The sequence below is a fragment of the Oncorhynchus tshawytscha genome, linkage group LG19 (genome assembly GCF_018296145.1).
Source record: "Oncorhynchus tshawytscha isolate Ot180627B linkage group LG19, Otsh_v2.0, whole genome shotgun sequence".
Taxonomy (NCBI): Eukaryota; Metazoa; Chordata; class Actinopteri; order Salmoniformes; family Salmonidae; genus Oncorhynchus; species Oncorhynchus tshawytscha.
The window spans coordinates 55,789,467-55,804,157 of NC_056447.1; the positions used below are offsets into that span (position 1 = coordinate 55,789,467).

Consider the following 14,691-nt stretch of genomic DNA (forward strand, 5'->3'; position numbering starts at 1 on the left):
ACAGATGTTGTGGCAGAATCAGAATTCTTTAGGTAACATTGATAAATAAGATGTTTTATTAATTTTCATAAGTATGGAAAAAGTTAGGGGAGAGGTCAGGTTTGTCTTATCTGTGAATGTGTCTGTAACTATTCCTAAACCATGTGAAGGGATGGTGTGATTAATGGGGAATCAGTTGGCTCCACAATGTCTGTGTGACAGTCACTCCTCTCCGTGAGCTTGTCTAGGAGGGGTTGTATTTTTGATGGGAGTGTCTAGAATTGACAATTGATATATGCCATTGGATGAGGTAATGTTTGGGTCTTAAGTGGTACCAAGATAAGAACTTAGTTTAGGAGACCAAACTGAACGATAATTTATAGCCAATGCTGTCTGGCTATGTGTGTCTTTGCTATAAAGGATCTCAGTTGCCATTATGTAAGGAAGTTGCCATTCTCTCAGAGAATTAATTTATAGACACTGAATTGATCTGAGAGTCACAGGGCTATGGTGAAGCTCATATAATTAAAGATGGACTTTATGATAACTGACTTGTGTGTGGATTGCTCTCTCATGATTTGGTAATACAGGACATTTCCACGACACAGAGAAGGTCAATGGTGAGCTAGTTATGTTTGATGGCATTAGCACCGCCCCACAATCAAGGCAAAGCTACATATACTGCTACAGGTATTCAACAGTCGTGGGGGTAATTCCAGGTTTATTTATATTTATTTATTTAACCTTTATTTAACTAGACAAGTCAGTTAAGAACTAATTCTTATTTACAATGACGGCCTACTGGGGAACAGTGGGTTAACTGCCTTGTTCAGGGGCAGAACGACAGATTTTTACCTTGTCAGCTACTGGGATTAGCTCTACTGGGGAACAGTGGGTTAACTGGTCTAAGAACAGTGGGTTAACTGGTCTAGGAACAGTGGGTTAACTGGTCTAGGAACAGTGGGTTAACTGGTCTAGGAACCGTGGGTTAACTGCCTTGTTCAGGGGAAGAACGACAGATGTTTACCTTGCCAACTCGGGGATTTGATCTAGCAACCTTTCGGTTTATACAATGCATTTGGAAAGTATTCAGACCCCTCAACTTTTTTCCACATTCTCCCCCCCCCAAAAAAAATCTCCCTCATTAATCTACACACATAATGACAGAGAAAAGAAACAGGTTTTTCTAATTGTTTAATCCGTTTTAGAATGAGGCTGAACCTGATCTTTAGAGATGATCAGATTATCAAGTTTATGTTGAGAGTTCACGCCTTTGAGTTTGAGAAAGATTGGGATGAACAGGTGCTTCTTATGTTGTTTGCAGTGTGGGAGGTTATTCAAGAATGTCTCGGTATTAGTCTTAATTAACTCTTGTTTGGGACATCATGTCAGATTCATTTGATCTTGCTGAGAGAGAGAGAGAGAGAGAGAGATTGTTGCAGGGCAACACATTAAACAAAAAAACGGAACTGTTGAAGCACGTTAGCTCTTTTCAATACAGTTTGCACCCGCACCTGGGAGAAACTGGAGAAGGCGCAAATGAAAATGAAATCGAAAAAGTCCCAAAACCGCACTTTCGATGTGAGTTGACCAAGTCCTGGTTTTGTTACCTGTTGCAAGCTCACTTTTCAGGCCCTTACCCCATAGTGAGTAGTAATAAATAAATCTGGATTACATCATCAGGAGCACAGGGACCAAAAATCTGTCTGAGTCATGTCAACATGTTGAAACCATACTTCACCCGCTACGATCAGAGAAGTCGATGGAAACCGCTGGTGATGTTCTGCCTGTGGCCACTGCTGTCACTGTAGAATATAGTCTTCCTCAAGACCACGAGGACAGCTCAATTACAACCGTCCTTCAAAGAACTACACTGGATTTTACGCAAACTGGAAACCCCATATCCTGAGGCAACATTTATTGTAGCTGGGGATTTTTAGCAAATTTGAGTAAAACTCTATCAACACATTGACTGTAGTACTCGCCCTGGAAAAACATTGGACCACTGCTAATCAACTTTCCGCTACCATGGACTGTGGGCTCTCGCAAGGCTGCCGGCCCAAATGGCATCCCTAGCCGCGCCCTCAATTAATGTCCTTGAGTGGCCCAGCCAGAGCGTAGACTTGAACAAGATCGAACATCTCTGGAAAGACCTAAAAATAGCTGTGCAGCGACGCTCCCCATCCAACCTGACAGAGCATGAGAAACTCCCCAAATACAGCTGTGCCAAGCTTGAAGCGTCATACCCAAGAAGACTCAATGCTGTAATCGCTGGAAAAGGTGGTTCAACAAAGTACAGAGTAAAGGGTCTGAATACTTATGTAAAAGTTATATTTAAGTTAATTATTTAAAAAAAAAGTTTTTCTTTGTCATTATGGGGTATTGTGTGTAGATTGAAAAGGGGAAAAAAACGATTTAATCAATTTTTTGAATAAGGCTGTAATGTAATAAAAATGTGGAAAAAGTCAAGGGGCCTGAATAGTTTCCCGAATGCACTGTAGATAGATAGATAGATATAGATAGCGTAGCTCCGTAGATAGATAGATAGATATAGATAGCGTAGCTCCATAGATAGATATAGATAGCGTAGCTCCGTAGATAGATAGATATATATAGCGTAGCTCCGTAGATAGATAGATATAGATAGATATAGATAGCGTAGCTCCGTAGATAGATAGATAGATATAGATAGCGTAGCTCCATAGATAGATATAGATAGCGTAGCTCCGTAGATAGATAGATATATATAGCGTAGCTCCGTAGATAGATAGATATAGATAGATATAGATAGCGTAGCTCCGTAGATAGATAGATATAGATAGCGTAGCTCCGTAGATAGATAGATATATATAGATAGCGTAGCTCCGTAGATAGATAGATATAGATAGATAGCGTAGCTAGATAGATATAGATAGCATAGCTCCGTAGATAGATATAGATAGCGTAGCTCCGTAGATAGATAGATATAGATAGCGTAGCTCCGTAGATGGATAGATATAGATAGATAGCGTAGCTCCGTAGATAGATAGATATAGATAGCGTAGCTCCATAGATAGATATAGATAGATAGCGTAGCTCCGTAGATAGATAGATAGATAGATATAGATAGCGTAGCTCCATAGATAGATAGATATAGATAGATAGCGTAGCTCCGTAGATAGATAGATATAGATAGCGTAGCTCCGTAGATAGATAGATATAGATAGATAGCGTAGCTCCGTAGATAGATAGATATAGATAGCGTAGCTCCATAGATAGATATAGATAGATAGCGTAGCTCCGTAGATAGATAGATATAGATAGCGTAGCTCCATAGATAGATAGATATAGATAGATAGCGTAGCTCCGTAGATAGATAGATATAGATAGATAGCGTAGCTCCGTAGATAGATAGATATAGATAGCGTAGCTCCGTAGATAGATAGATATAGATAGCGTAGCTCCGTAGATAGATAGATATAGATAGTGTAGCTCCGTAGATAGATAGATAGCGTAGCTCCGTAGATAGATAGATATAGATAGCGTAGCTCCGTAGATAGATAGATATAGATAGCGTAGCTCCGTAGATAGATAGATAGATATAGATAGCGTAGCTCCGTAGATAGATAGCGTAGCTCCGTAGATAGATAGCGTAGCTCCGTAGATAGATAGCGTAGCTCCGTAGATAGATAGCTATAGATAGCGTAGCTCCGTAGATAGATAGATAGATAGCTATAGATAGCGTAGCTTCGTAGATAGATATAGATAGCGTAGCTCCGTAGATAGATAGATATAGATAGCGTAGATCCGTACCCATCTTAGACTTCCCGTCCTCATACTTGGTGCGTTGGAGAACATGGTGGACTATTCTGCTTCTGGTGGAGTTGGAGAAGAACGTCTGTCTGTTGTTGATGGTAAAACTGAGAGAAGAAAGATATGGTAAATCATCCATATAACTGAAGAGAGAACCAACAGTCACTCTTCAGTCACTCCCTCCCTCTCGATGTCAGCGGTCGATTAACCACCGAACCTGGCACCCCACATGTAACACAGTATAGCTTCGGTCCCTCTCCTCGCCTCGAACCTGGGACCCCACATATCACACAGTATAGCTTCCGTCCCTCTCCTCGCCTCAAACCTGGGACCCCACATGTAACACAGTATATCTTCCGTCCCTGTCCTCGCCCCTACCTGGGACCCCACATGTAACACAGTATATCTTCCGTCCCTCTCCTTGCCCCTACCTGGGCTCGAACCTGGGACCCCACATGTAACACAGTACACATCAACAACACCCACCCTCGAAGCATCGTTGCCCATCGCGCCACAAAAGCCGCGACCCTTTGCAGAGCAAAGGGGGAACAACTACTTTCAAGGTCTCAGAGCGAGTGACATCACCGATTGAAACGCTATTAGCGCACGCCACTGCTAACTAGCTAGCCATTTCACATCGGTTACACACACCTGGCAACAATCTTTACACACACCGTGTCCCCATTATTACACACACCTGGTCCCCATTATTACACACACCTGGTCCCCATTATTGGTCCCCAAAACTCTTGTTCTCAACTTGCCTACCTGGTTAAATAAAGGTAAAATACATTTTTTTAAAACACCTGGTCCCCATCATTACACACACCTGGTCCCCATCATTACACACACCTGGTCCCCATCATTACACACACCTGGTCCCCATCATTACACACACCTGGACCCCATCATTACACACACCTGGTCCCCATCATTACACACACCTGGTCCCCATCATTACACACACCTGGTCCCCATCATTACACACACCTGGTCCCCATCATTACACACACCTGGTCATCATTTTCTCCCTGATTACTCCCCTTTATTTATCCCTCAGCTGTCAGTCATTAGGTGTTATTGTTTCCTCTTCTCGTTTGTTCGTTCATTTGTATCGTTTCGTTATTAAAAGTCACCTGCTGACTCCCGGCATACACGTCACACCAACAAAAAGTCAGCATTATTATGATACAGTATATCACCCATCAAACTGAGGAGAGAAGTAGAAACCAACAAGCTCTTTGATAAGTCATTCAACAGTCAATCATACGCTTTAAAAACAAACTTTACATCTAATATCGCCACTAAATTAGGGATTTCCAGGACCAAATGTCAGTAATTTGATGAATTGCTGCACAGAGAGCAAAAAGCAATAACTATTTAAAAAAAATGTTATCCAAGAATAAAAGCTATAAAAGAGATAAGGAAATTAAACCAAACTGGCAGAGAAACAATGCATGTAAATGAGTTGTTATAGAGACAGTAAAGAAAGGGGGAGTTGTCATAGAGACAGTAAAGAAAGGGGGAGTTGTCATAGAGACAGGAAAGAAAGGGGGAGTTGTCAGACCATAAAGAAAGGGGAGTTGTCAGAGACCGAAAAGAAAGGGGAGTTGTCATAGAGACCGAAAAGAAAGGGGGAGTTGTCATAGAGACAGGAAAGAAAGGGGAGTTGTCAGAGACAGAAAAGAAAGTTGGAGTTGTCAGAGACAGAAAAGAAAGGGGGAGTTGTCATAGACAGTAAAGAAAGGGGAGTTGTCATAGAGACCGAAAAGAAAGGAGGAGTTGTCATAGAGACAGGAAAGAAAGGGGAGTTGTCAAAAAGACAGGAAAGAAAGGGGAGTTGTCAAAAGACAGGAAAGAAAGGGGAGTTGTCATAGAGACAGTAAAGGGGAGTTGTCATAGAGACCGTAAAGAAAGGGGAGTTGTCAGAGACCAAAAAGAATGGGGGAGTTGTCAGAGACCAAAAAGAAAGGGGAGTTGTCAGAGACTAAAAAGAAAGGGGGAGTTGTCAGAGACAGTAAAGAAAGGGGGAGTTGTCAGACAGTAAAGGGCGTGTTGTCATAGAGACGGTAAAGAAAGGGGGAGTTGTCATAGAGACAGTAAAGAGAGTGTTGTCATAGAGACGGCAGCTGCCATTATGAGCTGGACTATAGCATCTTTATTTGCAGTCATTCTATCATAATTTCCTCCTCTGTTGCCTCTAATTCACACAAACAGATAACATTTCATACAAGCTAGTCTATTTTACAAGTGATGGGAGGATTGAGGGTTAGGGGGTTGAGGTAAGGGTTAGGGGTTGAGGTAAGGGTTAGGGTAAGGGGGTTGAGGTAAGGGTTAGGGTAAGGGTTAGGGGCTTGAGGTAAGGGTTAGGGTAAAGGTTAGGGGTTGAGGTAAGGGTTAGGGGTTGAGGTTAGGGTTAGGGGTTGAGGTAAGGGTTAGGATAGGGGTTGGGGTAAGGGGGTTGGGGTAAGGGTTAGGTTAGGTTAGGGGTTGAGGTTAGGGTTAGGGTAAGGGGGTTGAGGTAAGGGTTAGGGTAAGGATAGGGGTTGAGGTAAGGGTTAGGGTTAGGGTAAGGGGGTTGAGGTAAGGGTTAGGGTAAGGATAGGGGTTGAGGTAAGGTTTAGGGTTATGTTAGGGGTTGAGGTTAGGGTTAGGTTAGGGGTTGAGGTAAGGGTTAGGTGGTTGAGGTAAGGGTTAGGTACGGGTTAGGGTAAGGGTTAGGGTAAGGGGTTGAGGTAAGGGTTAGGGTAAGGGGTTGAGGTAAGGGTTAGGGTAAGGGGGTTGAGGTAAGGGTTAGGTTAGGGGTTGAGGAATAGGTTAGGGTAAGGGGGTTGAGGTAAGGGTAAGGTTAGGGGTTGAGGTAAGGGTTAGGTTAGGTGGTTGAGGTAAGGGTTAGGTGGTTGAGGTAAGGGTTAGGTGGTTGAGGTAAGGGTTAGGTTAGGGGTTGAGGTAAGGGTTAGGTGGTTGAGGTAAGGGTTAGGTGGTTGAGGTAAGGGTTAGGGGGTTGAGGTAAGGGTTAGGGGTTGAGGTAAGGGTTAGGTTAGGGGGTTGAGGTAAGGGTTAGGTGGTTGAGGTAAGGGTTAGGTGGTTGAGGTAAGGGTTAGGGTAAGGGGTTTGAGGTATAGGTTAGGGTAAGGGGTTTGAGGTATAGGTTAGGGTAAGGGGGTTGAGGTATAGGTTAGGGTTAGGGGTTGAGGTATAGGTTAGGGTAAGGGTTAGGTTAGGGGTTGAGGTATAGGTTAGGGTTAGGGTAAGGGGGTTGAGGTAAGGGTTAGGGTAAGGTTAGGGGTTGAGGTAAGGATTAGGTTAGGGGGTTGAGGTAAGGGTTAGGTGGTTGAGGTAAGGGTTAGGGATAGGTTTGGGGGTTGAGGTAAGGGTTAGGGTCTGGGGGTTGAGGTAAGGGTTAGGTATAGAACCTACTGGTGCATGCGTGCCCTGCTGAAGGGGGCTGTATAGCAGTCTGTCTCCTCTAGGTCAGGTAGGGCCTCTTTGTCCAGCTTCATGGGGTTGCTGGGTAACCAACTCTTTATCTGACAACACCTCAGATGAAACCGGCTTCAGTGAGAGGGGACAGAGAAAAACAGATTAATTAACCAGGATTAGCCTAGAAACAGAACCACACAGGGTTTTACTTTACCAAGATTAACCTAGTAACAGAACCACATAGGGTTCTAATTTACCAGGATTAGCCTAGTAACAGAACCACACAGGGTTCTAATTTACCAGGATTAGCCTAGTAACAGAACCACACAGGGTTCTAATTTACCAGGATTAGCCTAGTAACAGAACCACATAGGGTTCTAATTTACCAGGATTAGCCTAGTAACAGAACCAAACAGGGTTCTAATTTACCAGGATTAGCCTAGTAACAGAACCACACAGGGTTCTAATTTACCAGGATTAGCCTAGTAACAGAACCACACAGGGTTCTAATTTACCAGGATTAGCCTAGTAACAGAACCACACAGGGTTCTAATTTACCAGGATTAGCCTAGTAACAGAACCACACAGGGTTCTAATTTACCAGGATTAGCCGAGTAACAGAACCACACAGGGTTCTAATTTACCAGGATTAGCCTAGTAACAGAACCACACAGGGTTCTAATTTACCAGGATTAGCCTAGTAACAGAACCACACAGGGTTCTAATTTACCAGGATTAGCCTAGTAACAGAACCACACAGGGTTCTAATTTACCAGGATTAGCCTAGTAACAGAACCACACAGGGTTCTAATTTACCAGGATTAGCCTAGTAACAGAACCACACAGGGTTCTAATTTACCAGGATTAGCCTAGTAACAGAACCACACAGGGTTCTAATTTACCAGGATTAGCCTAGTAACAGAACCACACAGGGTTCATTTACCAGGATTAGCCTAGTAACAGAACCACACAGGGTTCATTTACCAGGATTATACCAGATATCGTTTTATTTGATCAATGATAATAATTAAAATTACATAGAAATCACATTTTGCATTTTCACAGTCAAACACTCAATAGAAGACTGCATTATTATGTCTTGTTTACTTTGCAGCAGACACTCTTTAGTGATTCAGGGTGACTTATTATTGGGTTTAAAACAGTTTAATATCTCACATTCGTATACATAACATAACATCTTTAAGTAGCAGGATAAACTAATCCTGAACTAATTCATTAAATCGTGCATTAATTCCTCTGGGGTAGAGCTCGATGACAGTTTGACCTACTCACCCTCTGTGATCATATCATGGTTTACCCTCTTCTACTTAACTCCCTGATGGCCCATATAACAACCAGTGTAGCATTGTGACTCTGGACTCCAGACCAAACTTCCCTTCCTTCTTGTCTGTGTCTTTCTACCTCTCTCTTTCTGTACATCCCCACTGTTCTCTCTCTCTCGCCATTCTACAAATAAAAATAACAGCTACAGCTCCCGGTGACGTCAACAGGGCCACTCCAGCTGTGTTACTGCGACTCGACCACGGGCTCAGCACCGTCACGGTGTTGAATGTTATAGATCCTGTATTTCATTAGAAAGTGCTCTGCAGTGCTCAGACAGTCAAGTTCGGGCATTACACTGCGCCCGAACCTAATAAGATATCACGTAAATCCACTTGCCTGCGCATAACTTTGCTCTTCCAATCCGTAAAGTACATTTTTTTCCTGAAAAAAAACAAAAAACAAAAAAAGGAATAAATTAGAAGACGTTGTCGGTTGGGAGAATCCAACGGATCTATATAATACAAAGAGCTCAAACTTTATTGAACGAGCTGTCGTTATAGATGTTTATGAGCAGTTGTTAAGCGCTCATGTCACGTATTATAATGCATTATGTATAGCTCACGAGGCGTTATAAATGTGTTTATAATGCATTATGTCGAGGGAATTCGTAGGAAGTGCTACCTGAATGGCATCCTGATATTCATCTGCTCAGCGTATTTACAGAGTGTGTCCCAGGGAACATGGATCTTCACAAACATGATGTCGGTGTTGGTCAGAGACGGCTTTCGAGGGGACGAAATTGGAAATTAGCTTGTGACAAAGACTAGCATCTGACAATATTTGAGAATGTCATGACAAAGACATGATGACAATATTTGAGAATATGATCACGAGTGCCATAAAACTGGTTGAATCAATGTTGTTTCCAAGTCATTTCAACAACAACAACGGTATGTGATGACGTTGAATCAACGTGGGAAAACTGATTGGATATTTCATTTTTATATTAATATAATATACAGTAGAGTATGTACTATAAATGTAGTATACAGTAGTAGAGTATGCACTATTAATGTAGTATACAGTAGGAGAGTATGTACTATATTAATGTAGTATACAGTAGTAGAGTATGCACTATTAATGTAGTATACAGTAGGAGAGTATGTACTATATTAATGTAGTTGTAGTATACAGTAGGAGAGTATATACTATATTAATGTAGTTGTAGTATACAGTAGGAGAGTATATACTATATTAATGTAGTTGTAGCATACAGTAGGAGAGTATATACTATATTAATGTAGTTGTAGCATACAGTAGGAGTATATACTACATGAATGTAGTTGTAGTATACAGTAGGAGAGTATATACTATATTAATGTAGTTGTAGTATACAGTAGTAGAGTATATACTATATTAATGTAGTTGTAGTATACAGTAGTAGAGTATATACTATATTAATGTAGTTGTAGTATACAGTAGTAGAGTATGTACTATATTAATGTAGTTGTAGTATACAGAGGTAGAGTATGTACTATATTAATGTAGTATACAGTAGTAGAGTATGTACTATAAATGTAGTATACAGTAGTAGAGTATGCACTATTAATGTAGTATACAGTAGGAGAGTATGTACTATATTAATGTAGTATACAGTAGGAGAGTATATACTACATTAATGTAGTTGCAGTATACAGTAGGAGAGTATATACTATATTAATGTAGTTGTGGTATACAGTAGGAGAGTATATACTATATTAATGTAGTTGTAGTATACAGTAGGAGAGTATATACTATATTAATGTAGTTGTAGTATACAGTAGTAGAGTATATACTATATTAATGTAGTTGTAGTATACAGTAGGAGAGTATATACTATATTAATGTAGTTGTAGTATACAGTAGTGGAATATATACTATATTAATGTAGTTTTAGTATACAGTAGTAGAGAATATACTATATTAATGTAGTTGTAGTATACAGTAGTAGAGTATATACTATATTAATGTAGTTGTAGTATACAGTAGTAGAGTATATACTATATTAATGTAGTTGTAGTATACAGTAGTAGAGTATATACTATATTAATGTAGTTGTAGTATACAGTAGTAGAGTATATAGTATTTTAATGTCGTTGTAGTATACAGTAGTAGAGTATGTACTATATTAATGTAGTTGTAGTATACAGAGGTAGAGTATGTACTATATTAATGTAGTATACAGTAGTAGAGTATGTACTATAAATGTAGTATACAGTAGTAGAGTATGCACTATTAATGTAGTATACAGTAGGAGAGTATGTACTATATTAATGTAGTTGTAGTATACAGTAGTAGAGTATATACTATATTAATGTAGTATAGGTAGGAGAGTATATACTATATTAATGTAGTTGTAGTATACAGTAGTAGAGTATATACTACATTAATGTAGTTGTAGTATACAGTAGGAGAGTATATACTATATTAATGTAGTTGTAGCATACAGTAGGAGAGTATATACTATATTAATGTAGTTGTAGCATACAGTAGGAGAGTATATACTATATTAATGTAGTTGTAGTATACAGTAGTAGAGTATGAACTATATTAATGTAGTTGTAGCATACAGTAGGAGTATATACTACATTAATGTAGTTGTAGCATACAGTAGGAGTATGTACTACATTAATGTAGTTGTAGCATACAGTAGGAGAGTATATACTATATTAATGTAGTTGTAGCATACAGTAGGAGAGTATATACTATATTAATGTAGTTGTAGTATACAGTAGTAGAGTATGTACTATATTAATGTAGTTGTAGTATACAGTAGTAGAGTATGTACTATATTAATGTAGTTGTAGTATACAGTAGTAGAGTATGTACTATATTAATGTAGCTGTAGTATACAGTAGGAGAGTATATACTATATTAATGTAGTTGTAGTACACAGTAGGAGAGTATATACTATATTAATGTAGTTGTAGCATACAGTAGGAGTATATACTCCATTAATGTAGTTGTAGTATACAGTAGTAGAGTATGTACTATATTAATGTAGTTGTAGTATACAGAGGTAGAGTATATACTATATTAATGTAGTTGTAGCATACAGTAGGAGAGTATATACTATATTAATGTAGTTGTAGTATACAGTAGGAGAGTATATACTATATTAATGTAGTTGTAGTATACAGTAGGAGAGTATATACTATATTAATGTAGTTGTAGTATACAGAGGTAGAGTATGTACTATATTAATGTAGTTGTAGTATACAGTAGGAGGGTATATACTATATTAATATAGTTGTAGTATACAGTAGGAGAGTATATACTATATTAATGTAGTTGTAGCATACAGTAGGAGTATATACTACATTAATGTAGTTGTAGCATACAGTAGGAGAGTATATACTATATTAATGTAGTTGTAGCATACAGTAGGAGTATATACTACATTAATGTAGTTGTAGCATACAGTAGGAGTATATACTCCATTAATGTAGTTGTAGTATACAGTAGGAGAGTATATACTATATTAATGTAGTTGTAGTATACAGTAGGAGTATATACTCCATTGCTCTTCCGGCGCCGACAGAGATGGCCGCCTCGCTTCGCGTTCCTAGGAAACTATGCAGTTTTTTGTTTTTTTACGTGTTATTTCTTACACTAGTACCCCAGGTCATCTTAGGTTTCTTTACATACAGCCGAGAAGAACTACTGAATATAAGATCAGCGTCAACTCACCATCAGTACGACCAAGAATATGTTTTTCGCGATGCGGATCCGGTGTTCTGCCTCACAACCAGTGTAACCGAGTGGATCACATGCAGCGACCAAAAAAAAAAACGACTCAGAAAAAGAGGGAAACGAAGCGGTCTTCTGGTCAGACTCCGGAGACGGGCACATCGTGCACCACTCCCCAGCATTCTTCTTGCCAATGTCCAGTCTCTTGACAACAAGGTTGATGAAATCCGAGCAAGGGTAGCATTCCAGAGGGACATCAGAGACTGTAACGTTCTTTGCTTCACGGAAACATGGCTCACTGGAGAGACGCAATCCGAAGCGGTGCAGCCAGCGGGTTTCTCCACGCATCGCGCCGACAGAAACAAACATCTTTCTGGTAAGAAGAGGGGCGGGGGCGTATGTCTTATGGCCAACGTGACATGGTGTGATGAAAGAAACATACAGGAACTCAAATCCTTCTGTTCACCTGATTTAGAATTCCTCACAATCAAATGTAGACCGCATTATCTACCAAGAGAATTCTCTTCGATTATAATCACAGCCGTATATATCCCCCCCAAGCAGACACATCGATGGCTCTGAACGAACTTTATTTAACTCTCTGCAAACTGGAAACGATTTATCCGGAGGCTGCATTCATTGTAGCTGGGGATTTTAACAAGGCTAATTTGAAAACAAGACTCCCTAAATTTTATCAGCATATCGATTGCGCAACCAGGGGTGGAAAGACCCTGGATCATTGTTACTCTAACTTCCGCGATGCATATAAGGCCCTGCCCCGCCCCCTTTCGGAAAAGCTGACCACGACTCCATTTTGTTGATCCCTGCCTACAGACAGAAACTAAAACAAGAAGCTCCCACGCTGAGGTCTGTCCAACGCTGGTCCGACCAAGCTGACTCCACACTCCAAGACTGCTTCCATCACGTGGACTGGGAGATGTTTCGTATTGCGTCAGACAACAACATTGACGAATACGCTGATACGGTGTGCGAGTTCATTAGAACGTGCATTGAAGATGTCGTTCCCATAGCAACGATTAAAACATTCCCTAACCAGAAACCGTGGATTGATGGCAGCATTCGTGTGAAACTGAAGGCACGAACCACTGCTTTTAATCAGGGCAAGGTGTCTGGTAACATGACTGAATACAAACAGTGCAGCTATTCCCTCCGCAAGGCTATCAAACAAGCTAAGCGCCAGTACAGAGACAAAGTAGAATCTCAATTCAACGGCTCAGACACAAGAGGTATGTGGCAGGGTCTACAGTCAATCACGGACTACAGGAAGAAACCCAGCCCAGTCACGGACCAGGATGTCTTGCTCCCAGGCAGACTAAATAACTTTTTGCCCGCTTTGAGGACAATACAGTGCCACTGACACGGCCTGCAACGGAAACATGCGGTCTCTCCTTCACTGCAGCCGAAGTGAGTAAGACATTTAAACGTGTTAACCCTCGCAAGGCTGCAGGCCCAGACGGCATCCCCAGCCGCGCCCTCAGAGCATGCGCAGACCAGCTGGCCGGTGTGTTTACGGACATATTCAATCAATCCCTATACCAGTCTGCTGTTCCCACATGCTTCAAGAGGGCCACCATTGTTCCTGTTCCCAAGAAAGCTAAGGTAACTGAGCTAAACGACTACCGCCCGTAGCACTCACATCCGTCATCATGAAGTGCTTTGAGAGACTAGTCAAGGACCATATCACCTCCACCCTACCTGACACCCTTGACCCACTCCAATTTGCTTACCGCCCAAATAGGTCCACAGACGATGCAATCTCAACCACACTGCACACTGCCCTAACCCATCTGGACAAGAGGAATACCTATGTGAGAATGCTGTTCATTGACTACAGCTCGGCATTCAACACCATAGTACCCTCCAAGCTCGTCATCAAGCTCGAGACCCTGGGTCTCGACCCCGCCCTGTGCAACTGGGTACTGGACTTCCTGACGGGCCGCCCCCAGGTGGTGAGGGTAGGCAACAACATCTCCTCCCCGCTGATCCTCAACACTGGGGCCCCACAAGGGTGCGTTCTGAGCCCTCTCCTGTACTCCCTGTTCACCCACGACTGCGTGGCCATGCACGCCTCCAACTCAATCATCAAGTTTGCGGACGACACAACAGTGGTAGGCTTGATTACCAACAACGACGAGACGGCCTACAGGGAGGAGGTGAGGGCCCTCAGAGTGTGGTGTCAGGAAAATAACCTCACACTCAACGTCAACAAAACTAAGGAGATGATTGTGGACTTCAGGAAACAGCAGAGGGAACACCCCCCCATCCACATCGATGGAACAGTAGTGGAGAGGGTAGCAAGTTTTAAGTTCCTCGGCATACACATCACAGACAAACTGAATTGGTCAACTCACACAGACAGCATCGTGAGGAAGGCGCAGCAGCGCCTCTTCAACCTCAGGAGGCTGAAGAAATTCGGCTTGTCACCAAAAGCACTCACAAACTTCTACAGATGCACAATCGAGA

The 14,691-nt window shown here is 41.4% G+C and overlaps 1 protein-coding gene across 2 annotated transcripts in view; it reads right to left on the minus strand.

Annotated features, from left to right (window-relative positions):
* Positions 1–14,691, minus strand: part of LOC112219071 (anoctamin-3-like) — an 85,857-nt gene that overhangs the window by 37,825 nt on the left and 33,341 nt on the right. For both annotated transcript variants that reach the window (XM_042301925.1, XM_042301924.1), the window contains exons 6-9: positions 9,160–9,260; positions 8,875–8,919; positions 7,192–7,326; positions 3,772–3,878 (exon numbers count right to left, since the gene is read on the minus strand). In XM_042301925.1, the coding sequence (XP_042157859.1) occupies positions 3,772–3,878; positions 7,192–7,326; positions 8,875–8,919; positions 9,160–9,260 (388 nt within the window). The remainder of the gene's footprint in view (positions 1–3,771; positions 3,879–7,191; positions 7,327–8,874; positions 8,920–9,159; positions 9,261–14,691) is intronic.